Source organism: Myxocyprinus asiaticus, chromosome 32, assembly GCF_019703515.2.
Source record: "Myxocyprinus asiaticus isolate MX2 ecotype Aquarium Trade chromosome 32, UBuf_Myxa_2, whole genome shotgun sequence".
Taxonomy (NCBI): domain Eukaryota; kingdom Metazoa; phylum Chordata; class Actinopteri; order Cypriniformes; family Catostomidae; genus Myxocyprinus; species Myxocyprinus asiaticus.
In genome coordinates, this window is record NC_059375.1 from 15,719,410 (window position 1) to 15,734,312 (window position 14,903).

The window sequence follows — 14,903 nt, forward strand, 5'->3', positions numbered from 1 at the left end:
TCATATTGCTTCTTAAAAGGTTATATTGCAAAAGACTGTCTTAATAAATAGGTTTATAGTGCATTTTCAATGTGTTTTCTGCTGAGCTCACATGCCTATTGTTAAGGCGGTAACCTGTTAACATGGGCACCGAAATTAACATGCACCGCTCACTCTGCAGACACAGTATGTGTGAAACAGGCCTAAGAAAGACTGTTGAATGAATAAATGAAGTTACGATAAATCTTTATGTTTTATAAACATGAACACAATGCAAGAAAGGATCAAATGAAAGATGTAGTGAGACACTTCAAGCATAGAGAGTCATGTTGCAAAAATGAACGTCGACTTCTTGAATCATGAGAAAAAAACAGAGGAATAGGACTCACCAGGAATGTTGTGTATAGTAATGGCAAGGATCAGAAGAACAATCCGTCTCCAGCTGCTTCCTGATTGATCTGTCACTTCCTGTGGTTTGGTACCTACTTCCTGCCCCTCTGTTTGGCCAGTGTTGGGCCCACGGCGCCTCTGATACACCTCTCCATTCTCTATTTTATCTACAAGACAAACAAAAAAGGTATGAAGTCAAACATCAGGCAAACTTCCAATCTAAAATTGGTGAGAACAAATGCTCATACATATAGAACATGCACTAGACTTCATAGAACATCTTGGATATGCCTGGTCTCAACATGCAGCAACACAGATAATTTGCTTTAGATAATTGTATTGGCTTTATCAATGTGCAGTACCACTCTGACATGGTAAGTGATGCATGTTGTGGTGAAATCAGAGATAAAATCCAATCACAAGTGGTCACAGGAGACACATTTGAAATGCATTTAAATACCAGTTGTAAACAGCAATCTGTCTAAGCTGACCACTTGGGATCGGATCACCAGAGATGGATGTTAATACCAGGTGCAAGCTGAGACTATGCTTAATTATTTGGTTATTCATTTCATTTTAATACCCAAACAACAATTTATGTAAATTCATAAGAGTTTCTTATAGGCATCTGTTTAAAGGGGTCATGTAATGAGGAATCAAATTTTCCTTGATATTTTGACATACAGTATAAGATGCCATTCTACTATAAAAACATACTGTAAATTTCAGAACTTAAAAAATGTATCCCCAAAGCAATAAACAAATTTATTGAAAGACACAGTGTCAAGTTACAACTCTGAAAAGGAGAAGTCATTCGGTTCCATTCAGATGCTGTGCCTCTTGTTGTTTTGAGCACACATTTGTGCCATTTTTTAATTGTTGATGTAAGAAACATGCACTAGATGGACGTCTTTGACCTTCTTGATGCATTTCCGGCTATGTACATTTAAATGCAGGATGATACTGGAAACTGGATGTGTGTGTGTCTAGTTCACACTTTGCTTCAAACTATGTACAGTATGTGCTTCATGTGGATGTTTCTTCTGCGTAAATCAGCGTGGATTGTATGTTACTTCGGCTCATATCAGCGTGGATTTCTTGTGAACCAGTCATAAAACGATTCAAACTTTGCAAAGGAACTGTTATTAAAGGAAGGGGCAGTTAAAAACACTTAGACCTGATTGCAAAACCATAAGTAAACAGTTTCATTGATGAATATTTCAAATGTCATGACTGTTTGATAGGTTGTGGTGCTAACACTGTCTACATCGGGTGTGTCTTCAACGGCTTGAGGCTGTCTACACTGGACGCGTCTAAATCATTTATTTTTGTTGTTGGCAGTAGTAGCATTAGCGCGTGCAATGCAATGTGGAACGGGACACCCATTTACTGTCTGCGCGGCACGACGCACCACAACGGACATTTCCAGTGTAGACAGCATCATTGATTATAATGGGTTCTATTACTTTGGACTTGACCTGCCTCTCGCGTCCGGTGTAGACAGGGTGTGAGTGTTAACAGTTGTGCTTGAGATGAACAGTTTAATATATTTGTATGCAATGTGTTGGATGCACGTTATATATGTAAACCATGAAATTTAGTTTTATAATGATGTGGAGCTTGTTCATTCTCTTCCAACTGAGTTTCAAATATGGCTGTATTTGAGGGGCTGCACAATGTTAGCCAATCATTACAGTGGGCATTTATGTTGAAGTTTTAAGGAGGCGCTTAGGCCAAAACCTAGCATTTCAGACAAAGGGCCACAGACGGTGTAAAATGATCATATATTACTAAATTACAACTGTTTTTGTGCAAAAAAACTACTAATATTATCACTTAACCTCAGGGAATATAATAAAACTATATATATAATATATATATATATATATATATATATATATATACACTATATTGCCAAAAGTATTCGCTCACCCATCCAAATAATTGAATTCAGGTGTTCCAATCACTTCCATGGCCACAGGTGTATAAAATGAAGCACCTAGGCATGCAGACTGCTTCTACAAACATTTGTGAAAGAATGGGCCGCTCTCAGGAGCTCAGTGAATTCCAGCGTGGTACCGTGATAGGATGCCACCTGTGCAACAAGTCCAGTCGTGAAATTTCCTCGCTACTAAATATTCCACAGTCAACTGTCAGTGGTATTATAACAAAGTGGAAGCGATTGGGAATGACAGCAACTCAGCCACAAAGTGGTAGGCCACGTAAAATGACAGAGCGGGGTCAGCGGATGCTGAGGCGCATAGTGCGCAGAGGTCGGCAACTTTCTGCAGAGTCAATCGCTACAGACCTCCAAAGTTCATGTGGCCTTCAGATTAGCTCAAGAACAGTGCGTAGAGAGCTTCATGGAATGGGTTTCCATGGCTGAGCAGCTGCAACCAAGCCATACATCACCAAGTGCAATGCAAAGTGTCGGATGCAGTGGTATAAAGCACGCCGCCACTGGACTCTAGAGCAGTGGAGACGTGTTCTCTGGAGTGACGAATCACGCTTCTCCAACTGGCAATCTGATGGACAAGTCTGGGTTTGGCATTTGGCAGGAGAACGGTACTTGTCTGACTGCATTGTGCCAACTGTGAAGTTTGGTGGAGGGGGGATTATGGTGTGGGGTTGTTTTTCAGGAGCTGGGCTTGGCCCCTTAGTTCCAGTGAAAGGAACTCTGAATGCTTCAGCATACCAAGAGATTTTGGACAATTCCATGCTCCCAACTTTGTGGGAACAGTTTGGGGATGGCCCCTTCCTGTTCCAACATGACTTCGCACCAGTGCACAAAGCAAGGTCCATAAAGACATGGATGAGCGAGTTTGGTGTGGAAGAACTTGACTGGCCTGCACAGAGTCCTGACCTCAACCCGATAGAGCACCTTTGGGATGAATTAGAGTGAAGACTGTGAGCCAGAACTTCTCGTCCAACATCAGTGTCTGACCTCACAAATGCGCTTCTGGAAGAATGGTCAAAAATTCCCATAAACACACCCCTAAACCTTGTGGAAAGCCTTCCCAGAAGAGTTGAAGCTGTTATAGCTGCAAAGGGTGGGCCGACGTCTTATTAAACCCTATGGATTAAGAATGGGATGTCACTTAAGTTCATATGCGTCTATAGGCAGATGAGCGAATACTTTTGGCAATATAGTGTATATATATATATATATATATATAAAATAATAATATATATATATTTTTTCTAAAATATAAGAGTATTTCATGACCCCTTTAATGGATTTACTTAAACTGATGTACTGTTTTTAACTCAACATAAAAGTAATTAACTCCTTTCCTGTTAGATCTGAAAAACAAACAAAAAAAAATTTATAAAAAAATAATAATAAATAATAAAGTATTAACCAATCTGTGGTCGAGTCTGTTACTATTCAAACCTCATTCACCAGGTCAGAAAATGAAACAAGTTCAATCAAGTCAATAAATTAACAAAAATTATCATTACTGTAGAGTCAAGGTATTTTACCAGAATCAGTGTGAACACACTGGCAATAATTACCAACAGAATGTACCAGAATGGACGTGTCTTTTCAAAGCTGATCTAATCTTTTTGTCTTGTAAAGGGACTCTTTGCCAATATTTTTTTTTCAGCAACTGGTGTCATACCTTATGAAGTATTTATCTTAGCTCTTATCCATACTTAAAAGTCAATCACATCATTTCGATTGTGCACTTATCCTACAATCTTTTTCATCCCCTTTAATGGTATTAAAAAGAGGAAGAACACAGGAAACACTTAAATTAAATCCTGTGTGCCTCGCAGCTATGGTTAAATTAACCAATTACCTTTCAATTTACTATTTAATTATGTATGCTTGTATAAGAATTGCCATATATAACAGGATGACACATCTGACCGTGGAGTGTTCCCACTGGATCAACATCCTTCCCGCCATAGTCAGACTGGATGGAAGACCCGTGACATGTTTGATCTTGAAAATCTAGTTTCAATCTTTTCCAATCACACATGAAAGAAAATAATGAATACAGATTACTTGGGCTTCAAAGATCATAAGGTACACATCCATCATGTGTGTGGTGAGCATATATTTGGTCTGAAAGATGGAAGGAATTTTTAGATCAGCGTTGAGGTTAGGACACATCTGGAATTTTAAAAGGCATTGACTGCCATTTCACTGGTTAGGTGATAGTTGGGATGCTTTTCATACTAGTGGAAATTGATTATGAGAAGGTTCACACTGAATCTGCACCCCTAGAACTCCAACTCTGGAGATTTCCATAGAATTTGAACGGCAGTCCAGTCAAACACAAAGTTCTACAGGTTCTAGATCTAGATCTACATGGACATTGTCTTTGTCTAATAGTGTAGCAGCATGTCGTGTGTTTTTATAATTGTGCAACAGCATAAGCATTTCCACATGCTTAACTCAGTATGTCTGTGTATTTTCTAGCAGTAGCAAGTCTCCATACATGCACTGCAGCAGCAGCAGCGTAGCAGATCTATTCCGCCAAGACCAATATCCTATCAATAGGTCATACCCACATTAATATACTAAATCTTTCCAAGAGTTGCCATGACTGAACTGAATTCATGATATATTTCTCTGAAAACTAGTCTGATCTTATCTTAGTCTTATTTTTATTGTCAATATCAATTTAGCTTCTCGAGTAAACGTATCTAGTTTTAAATACACTCACTTAGCACTTTATTAGGAACACTATGGTCCTAATAAAGTCCCTGACGTGGTCTTCTGCTGTTGTAACCTATCTGCCTCAAAGTTCAATGTGTTGTGCATTCTGAGATATTATTCTGCTTACTACAATTGTACAGAGCGGTTATCTGAGTTACCATAGCCTTTCTGTCAGCTCGAACCAGTCTGGCCATTCTCTGTTGGCCTCTCTCATCAACAAGGCATATCAGTCCACAGAACTGGCGCTCACTGGAGATTTTTTGTTTTTAAGACTATTCTTAGTAAACTCTAGAGACTGTTGTACGTGAAAATTCCAGAAGATCAGCAGTTACAGAAATACTCAAACCAGCCCGTCTGGCACCAACAATCATGTGACAGTCGAAATCACTGAGATCACGGGCCCTATTTTTGTGAGTGCGCAAAGTGCAGCTCTACACGCAATGACCGTGTGCAACGTCTTATCCAATTTTCGTGAGAGCGCTAATTCTAAGTGACATTTTTGTGCCAGCGCAAAGTGAAAGTGGGCATGGGTGGGAGTGTTTGTGCCGCTGTGGGTGTATTGTATGTAAATGAAGCGGCGCAATGCACAATTTGCTATTTTCCTAAGAATTTGGTCGTTGCGCTAAGACGTTTCAATACCACGTCTTATCTCAGTGCAAAGTCCAAATTCAGTTCCTGCATTTGCAGTTTGGAGATTTCACCAGCAGGAGATAATACAGTTCATGTGCAAATTCTGAAAGTACAGAACATCAAATAGTGTCCCTTCAATCGCTGTTCAAGCCGTTTGTTGAAACAAAAATTTATGAGATTTGTGTTAAACTTTCTAGAGATCATGGTTTATTTTTTCAACTATTATCATTATTTTTATTGTTGTATGTATTATTATTCTTGTATATTTACAATTGTATTTATAATTTCATTTTGTGTAGTGACTGCAAAAGGGGCTGGTGGAAGAAGAGAGAGTAAAATGTTTGGATTTAGTAGGATTTTTTAACCACTTCATTAATTTTATTATATTTTTGTTTTGTTAAGTGTAATTTGGATTTAGAAATATGTTTGGTTGAATTGTTTTGTTTCAATACATGAATAATTATTTTTCAAATCAATGTGGACTGGTAGGCTTAGAAGTGAAGGGTGTGCCGATTCAATTACTGTTAATACTAGGCATGATTTGTGTGTCAGTAGATAAAATTATTAATAATACTTACACTCTCTGTAATTTAACTGAATAAACCACATTTTCCGTGCGTATAAAAGGAGCATAACAAAGACGCAGTTAATGCGCAAAATAATGTAATTCCATATTTCTATGCTTCTAATTCATTGCATACAGTCCATTTATGCTACCAACTTCTTATGGATGTGCTGTCTTTATATATCGCTGGTGCTGGACAGAGAATGGACTGTATGGATGGAAACGGTGCTGGAGTAGATCCTCCCTTGACCCGATTAGCGCCTTGCGCGCGATTTCGCCAAACCCACTTGAGCTTAGACTTAGCGCATTGCACTGCTGCCACACAAATAGCTGATTAGATAATCGCATGAATAAGGTGTACAGGTGTTTTTAATGAAGTTCTCTGTGAGTGTATATTTAGATATTTTTGTTCTGGAAAAGACAAATATACACAATATGCTTATTCTTTTTCTTTTTTTTTGGATTATACTGAGCAGAACTGGCCCCAGAAAAAATAACATTCCGTAAACTAAAACAAATAAATACACACTAGTAGAGGTTTATGAAGAACTTAAGGTTCAGCCTGCAGTCTAAAGCCCCAGTACTTCAAATAGATGAATCTATGTATATCAACCCAAACCCAGCCAATGAATCTTTCTATACCACTGCAGCCTCAATTGTACAAGTGCCTGAGGATACTGAGTCATAGCATAGCAATTTAATCAAGCATCCAGTGAAGCCATGCAAACCGACAGGCATGATATTGTCCCCAGTTACAGCATACCTTATACAACATATAACAGTATGTCATATCAAAAACTGTGTTTTTTATTTTTTTATGTAACATATCTTCAACTGAAGCATATTATATTTAAAGGTCACAACAGCAGAGACCAGGAAACTATTTGTGTTGCTCAAACCGTCTCCATGGGCATCCAGCTTCTCTGTTGATTATGACTTGTTTACTGGTTTCTTGACTATATGCTAATTTTGTTTGCCGGCTACATCCCATATTACTTTTTTATTTGTGTATGCTACTCGTGCCACTGCTTGTCAGCAGGAAGCATCAACCTGTCTAAGGCAATCAGTCATAAATAATGTTTTCAACAAATTACACCTCCACAAAATAGTGGCTTAAAGAGAAAGACAAGAGTATATATGACAATTTAATAACTCCATAACAAATAAGAGAGCTTCCTGTTCTTGAACAAATTGTGACCACTGCAACAACTGAGGTGCAATCAACCAAAAGTGTGAATGCATGTATGAGTGTTTTGTGAAATAGATGGCAGTTTGTAAGATTATTCAAAAAGTGCTCCAAGCTTTAATTAGCTTTTTATGGGCATAATTTTTTGTCTCAATATTCTGTAACGTCTGTGTAAGATCAGTGATGGTTAATTACACTTTGTTTAAAAAAACCCTTTTAGCCTTTTGACATTTGCATATAAATTACTGACCTGGCCTCCGCGTTTACATTTATATGGGTGCTAAATTGCAGATGGTCTTTATCACTATCAAAAGGATGCTAAAACAGGTCGCCTCTGGAGTGTCTCCATCAAGCTTCAAACACATTCCACAGAAAGGGGGGTGACCCCCCGTGCCAGGCACCAGAGCAGTTGTCTGTCTCCAGTAATTCCAATACACGTCACACACATACCTAAAGACATTTTCTCTATTTAGGCCATAGTAAGCAGTTATAAATGTATCTGCTATATGCATGTGTTGTATGTATATTCCCCTATTATATTAACTTAGTTAAAACCCTTTTACTTGTATTAGTTAGACGTTAAACGCCTATATTCAAGTGTATGAATGTATCTCTGCTTTAATATCGTCTGGAGGTTACCTTCTTGGTATCAAAATGATCTTCTCTTTATTTCTCACACCATAATGTACACCATGTGATCGTGAAATGCATCGAACAATTCTTACTATGTTTTGAATTAAAAGCTGCACTAGCGGTCCAGATCAGCAATAAAATGCGAATGGGCCATAAACGGAGACAAAGGATGTCTCTCCCGCTCAAAATGCATGCCTCTGATTGGCCACTCCACCCACAAAATGGGTGCGGCAATGAACTAGTAAAACTCTAGAACGCAGACTAATCATCGCTCAAAACTCTTCTTCTTGAGACCAACACACTCCAAAACTCTCCTCTTGAGTTTAACCTTCTGGCAGTGTTTACCTTCAAGTAACTTTGTGGATTTGCTGTGGACTTCTTCAACTCACTCCTAAAGAAATCGTCGAGAACCTCGTCTACCGCATCAAGACTCTTATTCAGCAACAAACCAATGCAAGTAACCATTTACAACTGATTAGATGCGCGTTTAAGTTTGAACCCCTTTTAAGGTGAATTGTGCCTCTGATGATTCTCATTTAGGTTGTGGTTAATTGATGTGAAATACTGCCTTCTTTGCTCTCTCTCTCTCCTTTCCTTACTTTCCTTCATTCTATATATGTATGTTTTGCTTAGTTTGTTTGTATGTTAGTTATAGTTTCATTTATTAAATCCCTTATATTCACAATTGATTGTCTCTGTGTTCCGCTCACAATTCAAAGTCACTGAATGTTGCTCCTTGCTACATGCTAAACTACTGCTAGCACGGTATAAGTAGGAAGGCTATTGTTCCTTGGCCAGGAAAGTAATCTTCCTAGAATTGATAAATAATTATATTGTCTGCTCACTGGACGGACAGATCAAATAATTGTAATATCGATTCTGCTACAGTTAATTCTAAGATCTAATCTAAATATTTATTATTAATTATAACCAGTTATAATTAATTATAAATAATTCCCTTTTTAAGCTAATTTGCTACAATCTCAATGCATTTCATAATGCATTATATTCACATTCAAATTGTTAACATAGACAAAATCTTTTTTTTTTTTTTTTACCATTCATCAGTTAGAATAGAACAGTATAACATAGCGAGACATTGTTAATATACATTACATGCAACCTGCTCCATCATTTTGAGTTGAATGTACTATAATAAGAAGGAAAGTATAAGCTTATAACATATATTTACTTATTATCTACTTAAAATGTTGTCAAGATATTTTCATTTATATGTTGGCTAATTTAATGATTTCAACACTTTCCTTTTTACTTTAATGCATAAAATTCAAAATGTGTCTCTGGGACAAAGTGACTCAAAATGATCAAGCAGGTCACAAATATTAACAATGATACGATATGGTGAGACAGTATTAATTTATATTACCCGGCACTCATTTTCTACATTGTTGTGCTACTTTCGTGTCTCTTACATCACTATGCAGATAACAACTTCAATAAAAAAATAAATAAATTTCTCGCCAATTTGGAATGCCCAATTCCAAATGCGCACTAAGTCCTCATGGTGGCGTAGTGACTCGCCTCAATCTGGGTGGCAGAGGATGAATCTCAGTTGCCTCCGCATCTGAGACCGTATTTGGTTCGTAGCCATGTTAAAAATGGGATTATATACAGTCAGATGGTCATTATCTAAAAAATAAAAATCCACTTTACGATGATAGATGACTGATCAACCTGTCAAGATTTATTTTTGCGAAAATAACCAGCACTGACTGTATATTACAGTTGAAGTTAGAAGTCTACATACACCTTAGCCAAATACATTTAAATTCAGTTTTACACAAGTCCTGAAATTTAATCATAGAAAACATTCCCTGTATTAGGTCAGTTAAGATCACTATTTTAAGAATGTGAAATGTCAGAATAATAGTAGAGAGAATAATTTATTTCAGCTTTTATTTCTTTCATCACATTCCCAGTGGATCAGAAGTTTACAAACACTTTGTTAGTATTTGGTAGCATTGCCTTAAAATTGTTTAACTTGGGTCAAGCATTTTGGGTAGCCTTCCACAAGCTTCTCACAGTAAGTTGCTGGAATTCTTGCCCATTCCTCCAGACAGAACTGGTGTAACTGAGTCAGGTTTGAAGGCCTCTTTGCTCGCACACGCTTTTTCAGTTCTGCCCACAAATTTTCTATCGGATTGAGGTCAGGGCTTTGTGATGGCCACTCCAATACCTTGACTTTGTTGTCCTTAAGCCATTTTGACACAACTTGAGGTTTGCTTGGGGTCATTGTCCATTTGGAAGACCCATTTGCGACTGAGCTTTAACATCCTGGCTGATGTCTTGAGATGCTGCTTCAATATATCCACATAATTTTCCTTCCTCATGATGCCATCTATTTTGTGAAGTGCACCAGTCCCTCCTGCAGCAAAGCACCCCCACAACATGATGCTGCCACCCCCATGCTTCACGGTTGGGATGGTGTTCTTCGGTTTTTAAGCCTCACCCTTTTTCCTCCAAACATAACAATGGTCATTATGGCCAAACAGTTACATTTTTGTTTCATCAGACCAGAGGACATTTCTTCAAAAAGTAAGATCTTTGTCCCCATGTGCACTTGCAAACTGTAGTCTGGCTTTTGTATGGTGGTTTTGCAGCAGTGGCTTCTTCCTTGCCGAGTAGCCTTTCAGGTTATGTCGATATAGGACTCGTTTTACTGTGGATATAGATACTTGTCTACCTGTTTCCTCCAGCATCTTCACAAGGTCCTTTGCTGTTGTTCTGGGATTGATTTGCACTTTTCGCACAAAACTACATTCATCTCTACGAGACAGAATGAGTCTCCTTCCTGAGCGGTATGATGGATGCATGGTCCCATGTTGTTTATACCTGCATACTATTGTTTGTACAGATGAACTTGGTACCTTCAGGTGTTTGGAAATTGTTCCCAAGGATGAACCAGACTTGTGGAGGTCCACAGTTTCTTTTTTTCTGAGGTCTTGACTGATTTCTTTTGATTTTCCCATGATGCCAAGCAAAGAGGCACTAAGTTTGAAGGTAGGCCTTAAAATATATCCACAGGTACACCTCCAATTGACTCAAATTAGCCAATCAGAAGCTAATTGGCTAATTTCCTAAAGGCTTGACATAATTTTCTGAAATTTTGCAAGCTGCTTAAAGGCACAGTTAACTTAGTGTATGTAAACTTCTGACCCACTGGAATTGTGATATGTCATGCGCAAAGTAGATGTCCTAAATGACTTGCCAAAACTATAGTTTGCTAATATGAAATCTGAGGAGTGGTTAAAAAAATTAGTTTTAATGACTTCAACCTAAGTGTATGTAAACTTCTGACTTCAACTGTAATATATATAAAAATCGGGTGGGCTGTTCTCTTTTTTTTTCTCCATATACTGTATTATGTAATTATCCAAATTTTGCCATCCATGCAATTTTAATTCCTTTCTATAATTATACTATTTTCTCAGGGTAGATGGATTTTTTATAAAACAATATATATTTGAAAAGAAAGCTGCATTGTTGTTTTTTTTTTAAGGACTTCAGTAAATGTTAGTAAATTAACATCTCCAAACAGTAAACTTTAAATGCTACATCTAACCATTCGCTTAACTCTTTCTCCAGTTTCTTGCCATTTCTTCTGAGAGTAAGTGATGTTATTCTCAGAATTCTAAATAAGCATAACCACTCCCTATTTAAAGTTACAGAATATATGCCTAAGACTATATATATCATTATTTAATTATTGTTTAATTATTTTCTTCTGGATTCTTGACGTTGGTTCACATATATAATGGGCTAAACCAGCCCATACAGTATGCACTACAGTTAGAGTCGTGGAAAACAGCATCCACCTTCCCAAAGCAAAATTATCCAGGACAATGCACATGAAACAGCATCCTCTGCTGGCCAGCCTTGCCGAAACTCATGCTGAACATCCCTGGTAACTGATGGAAACTGGTGGTGCTGGGGCAATTTAACCTGTGACCCAAGTTAGGTTCACTGTAATAACCACCCTGTTTCAATCTAATCACATCTAATCACTTTTCTCTTGCACAGTCTCTCCAAACAACCAATCACAAGCAAGCATACATACACACACACACACACACACACACACACACAGCCCTTTCCTTATATTCTCCCACAACTTAACTCTTCCATTAAATGGGTGAGGTTTGTGGCAATCTGATTCGTCCAATCCACCTGCGGTCTGTCCAAATAACTAAACAGCAGCAGGTGCACACTGGACTTGTTCTGGACACCCTGAATCACTCTCTCTGGCACCACTGGGGGTTTTCCATCTAACACCCCGACATAGGATGTGTCCGAAATTGAAAGTAGCTGCCTTTCTTTCCACTCAGTCAGTGACTAAACAGGCAGCATTTTGTGTATGAGTGTACCTCCTAAGAAAACAGGTTTCAGACAGACTTACAAGCCACCAAAACATAACATCTAATGATCTTCTAGAATAAACTAAAGTGAGCTTCTGAGATAACCAAGCTAGTATTCAGTGGCTATAATTGTAATGTCTTGGTAAAAATGGATATGAAAAAAAAAAAAAAAAAAACTGAAAATTATAAATAAATGTACTCCTTTCAAGCACTCCTCCTTGATTATGACTTGTTGCCTTCTTATCCCCATAAACTGCCTGTGAAGGCAGAATTTTTCAGCTTATAGACACAGCTATGTCTCACACACTGGCAGACTTGATTGATGGGTGGGGGGCTGGTATGACTGCACTAGTGAGGATGTGATTAGGTACATTCAGCCAAGGTGCAGTTATCCTTCATGAAGACATTTAAACACCCACGCTGTCTAAGTTTCTCAATGTCACAGTGAAAAAGTACTCTAAATGTACAGCAAAAAATTAGACTCACAATGATTTTTGAGATGGGGGACAAAATAAAGCCTCATTTTACCTGCCAATCAGTTTGAGAGATGAACACTAGAATGTTAACACAAATGTCCCTTTTCATTATATTTTCCCTTTATTGTATTAAAATTATGGCATTACATTATCACTCACTACCTCTAAAACCTCAGACCATAATGCAATTAGGGATGCACCAATACAATAAAAAAAATAAACAAATAAATAAAACTATATGCAGATAATGATGCTGATACCGATATTTTGCAATTTACCTTATTTTGTCATCAGATCAATGTTTTACTTAGGAGTACTTACAGTAAAAACTGTACAAAGAGGTACAAAATCTTTCACTGTTTTAACAATAAATAACTTCCATTTAACATTGGATCTGTTGAACACATGACAGGCCAAAATTAGATAAAAATACATACAAGATAAAAAGATGAAAAAGATCATAATAAAAAAAACAAAAATAAATAAAAAAAATATAACAATGATTAATATAAAAATGTTATTTTGTACTTTAAAAAAATTTTGCACTTCTCTTTTTGCAGTTTAAAGCGCAGACTTCTGAAGTTTAGTAATCGATCAAAGCCATATTGCGATTTCAGTCTTAATTAAATTAATCTTACAGCATTACTGGTTATCATACCGATCTCAGAAGTCAAAGTCTGCTGGTTTCAAAATGTTTTGGATGGTTTCCCTCATCATGTAGCCTACAGGTAAGTGCCACTTTCACAACTCTCACGTTCATTTATGACGTTTTTTTTTTTTTTTTTTTTTTTTTTATTAACATGAGAATGAGGCAGAATAAATATTACATGTTCATTGGAGTGCCAACCCTTCTACATATTGTTGCTATTATTATTTCTGGATTGAATTTTTACAAAGTGTGCTACTAATTAACTATAATCATCCATCGTTTTTTCATATCGGCGTTTTCATGCTTATTACCGATATGTCGACGGTTTTAATTTGGTCAGTAATTGGCAGAAAAATATCAGCAGCCGATACATCAGTGCATTAAAATGGTAACACTTTGTAATAAGGTTGTATTCATTAACATTAGATAATGCGTTAGGTATCATGAACTGACAATGAACAATACATTTTTACAGCATTTGTTAATCATTAATGTTAATTTATAATTTTATCTATTTATTTACTGTATATTGTTCATTGTTAGTTTTAGCTACTTAATAATGCATTAATTAAAATACTGTATACAACATTAAATGTAAAAAATATATTAGTATATGTAGAAATTAATGTTAACCAAAATTAGTAAATGCTATAAAAGTATTGTTCATCATTAGTCGATGTTAATTATTGCGCTAACTAAACGAATACAACCTTACTGTGAAATGATAGCATTAAAATATATATTAAACTTTAGATAAACAAAACTCTACATGTGTATCTTTAAAAGAAACATTACCATTATGTCCTGACAGAAGGAAAAGGTTCATTTAAAAAGCATATACTTCTTCTACAAGTAATACTTTCCCTCATTTTAAGTACGTTCCTGTTTAAGAGATCCTTAACTTGATAAAGTTATTATTTATTTTATTTCATTTTTGTTCTGTAGCCTTTTTTGTCCCCATACTAAAGAATCAATGGAAAACAAAAACAGCACTCCAGTGCACACTGGTATTATCTAAATATTTCACCAGCAATGTAACTCAAAATTTGCAACTGTGAATATTTTACACCAGTTATGCTCTTGCTGAACTTTTGTCCATCTGTTCCATGACCCAATCATTCAAATGTAGCCGTTAAAAGCCACATCACAAATATATGTACTGTATGTACGTAAAGAACTCCAAACACAAGCAGGAATTTCATTTAAACCCTGATGACCTTTTTAGCTGTCAATCAAACTGAGAGTGCAGCCGGAAACAAAATTCAACTTCAAGAGAGAGAGAGAGCTTGTTATGGTCAGTGTTGGGAAGTAACTTTTTAAAAGTAGTGACACTACTAACTTAACATTGTT

The 14,903-nt window shown here is 36.8% G+C and overlaps 1 protein-coding gene across 2 annotated transcripts in view; it reads right to left on the minus strand.

Annotated features, from left to right (window-relative positions):
- Positions 1-14,903, minus strand: part of LOC127423174 (zinc transporter ZIP11-like) — a 207,469-nt gene that overhangs the window by 71,934 nt on the left and 120,632 nt on the right. For both annotated transcript variants that reach the window (XM_051667299.1, XM_051667298.1), the window contains exon 6: positions 369-536. In XM_051667299.1, the coding sequence (XP_051523259.1) occupies positions 369-536 (168 nt within the window). The remainder of the gene's footprint in view (positions 1-368; positions 537-14,903) is intronic.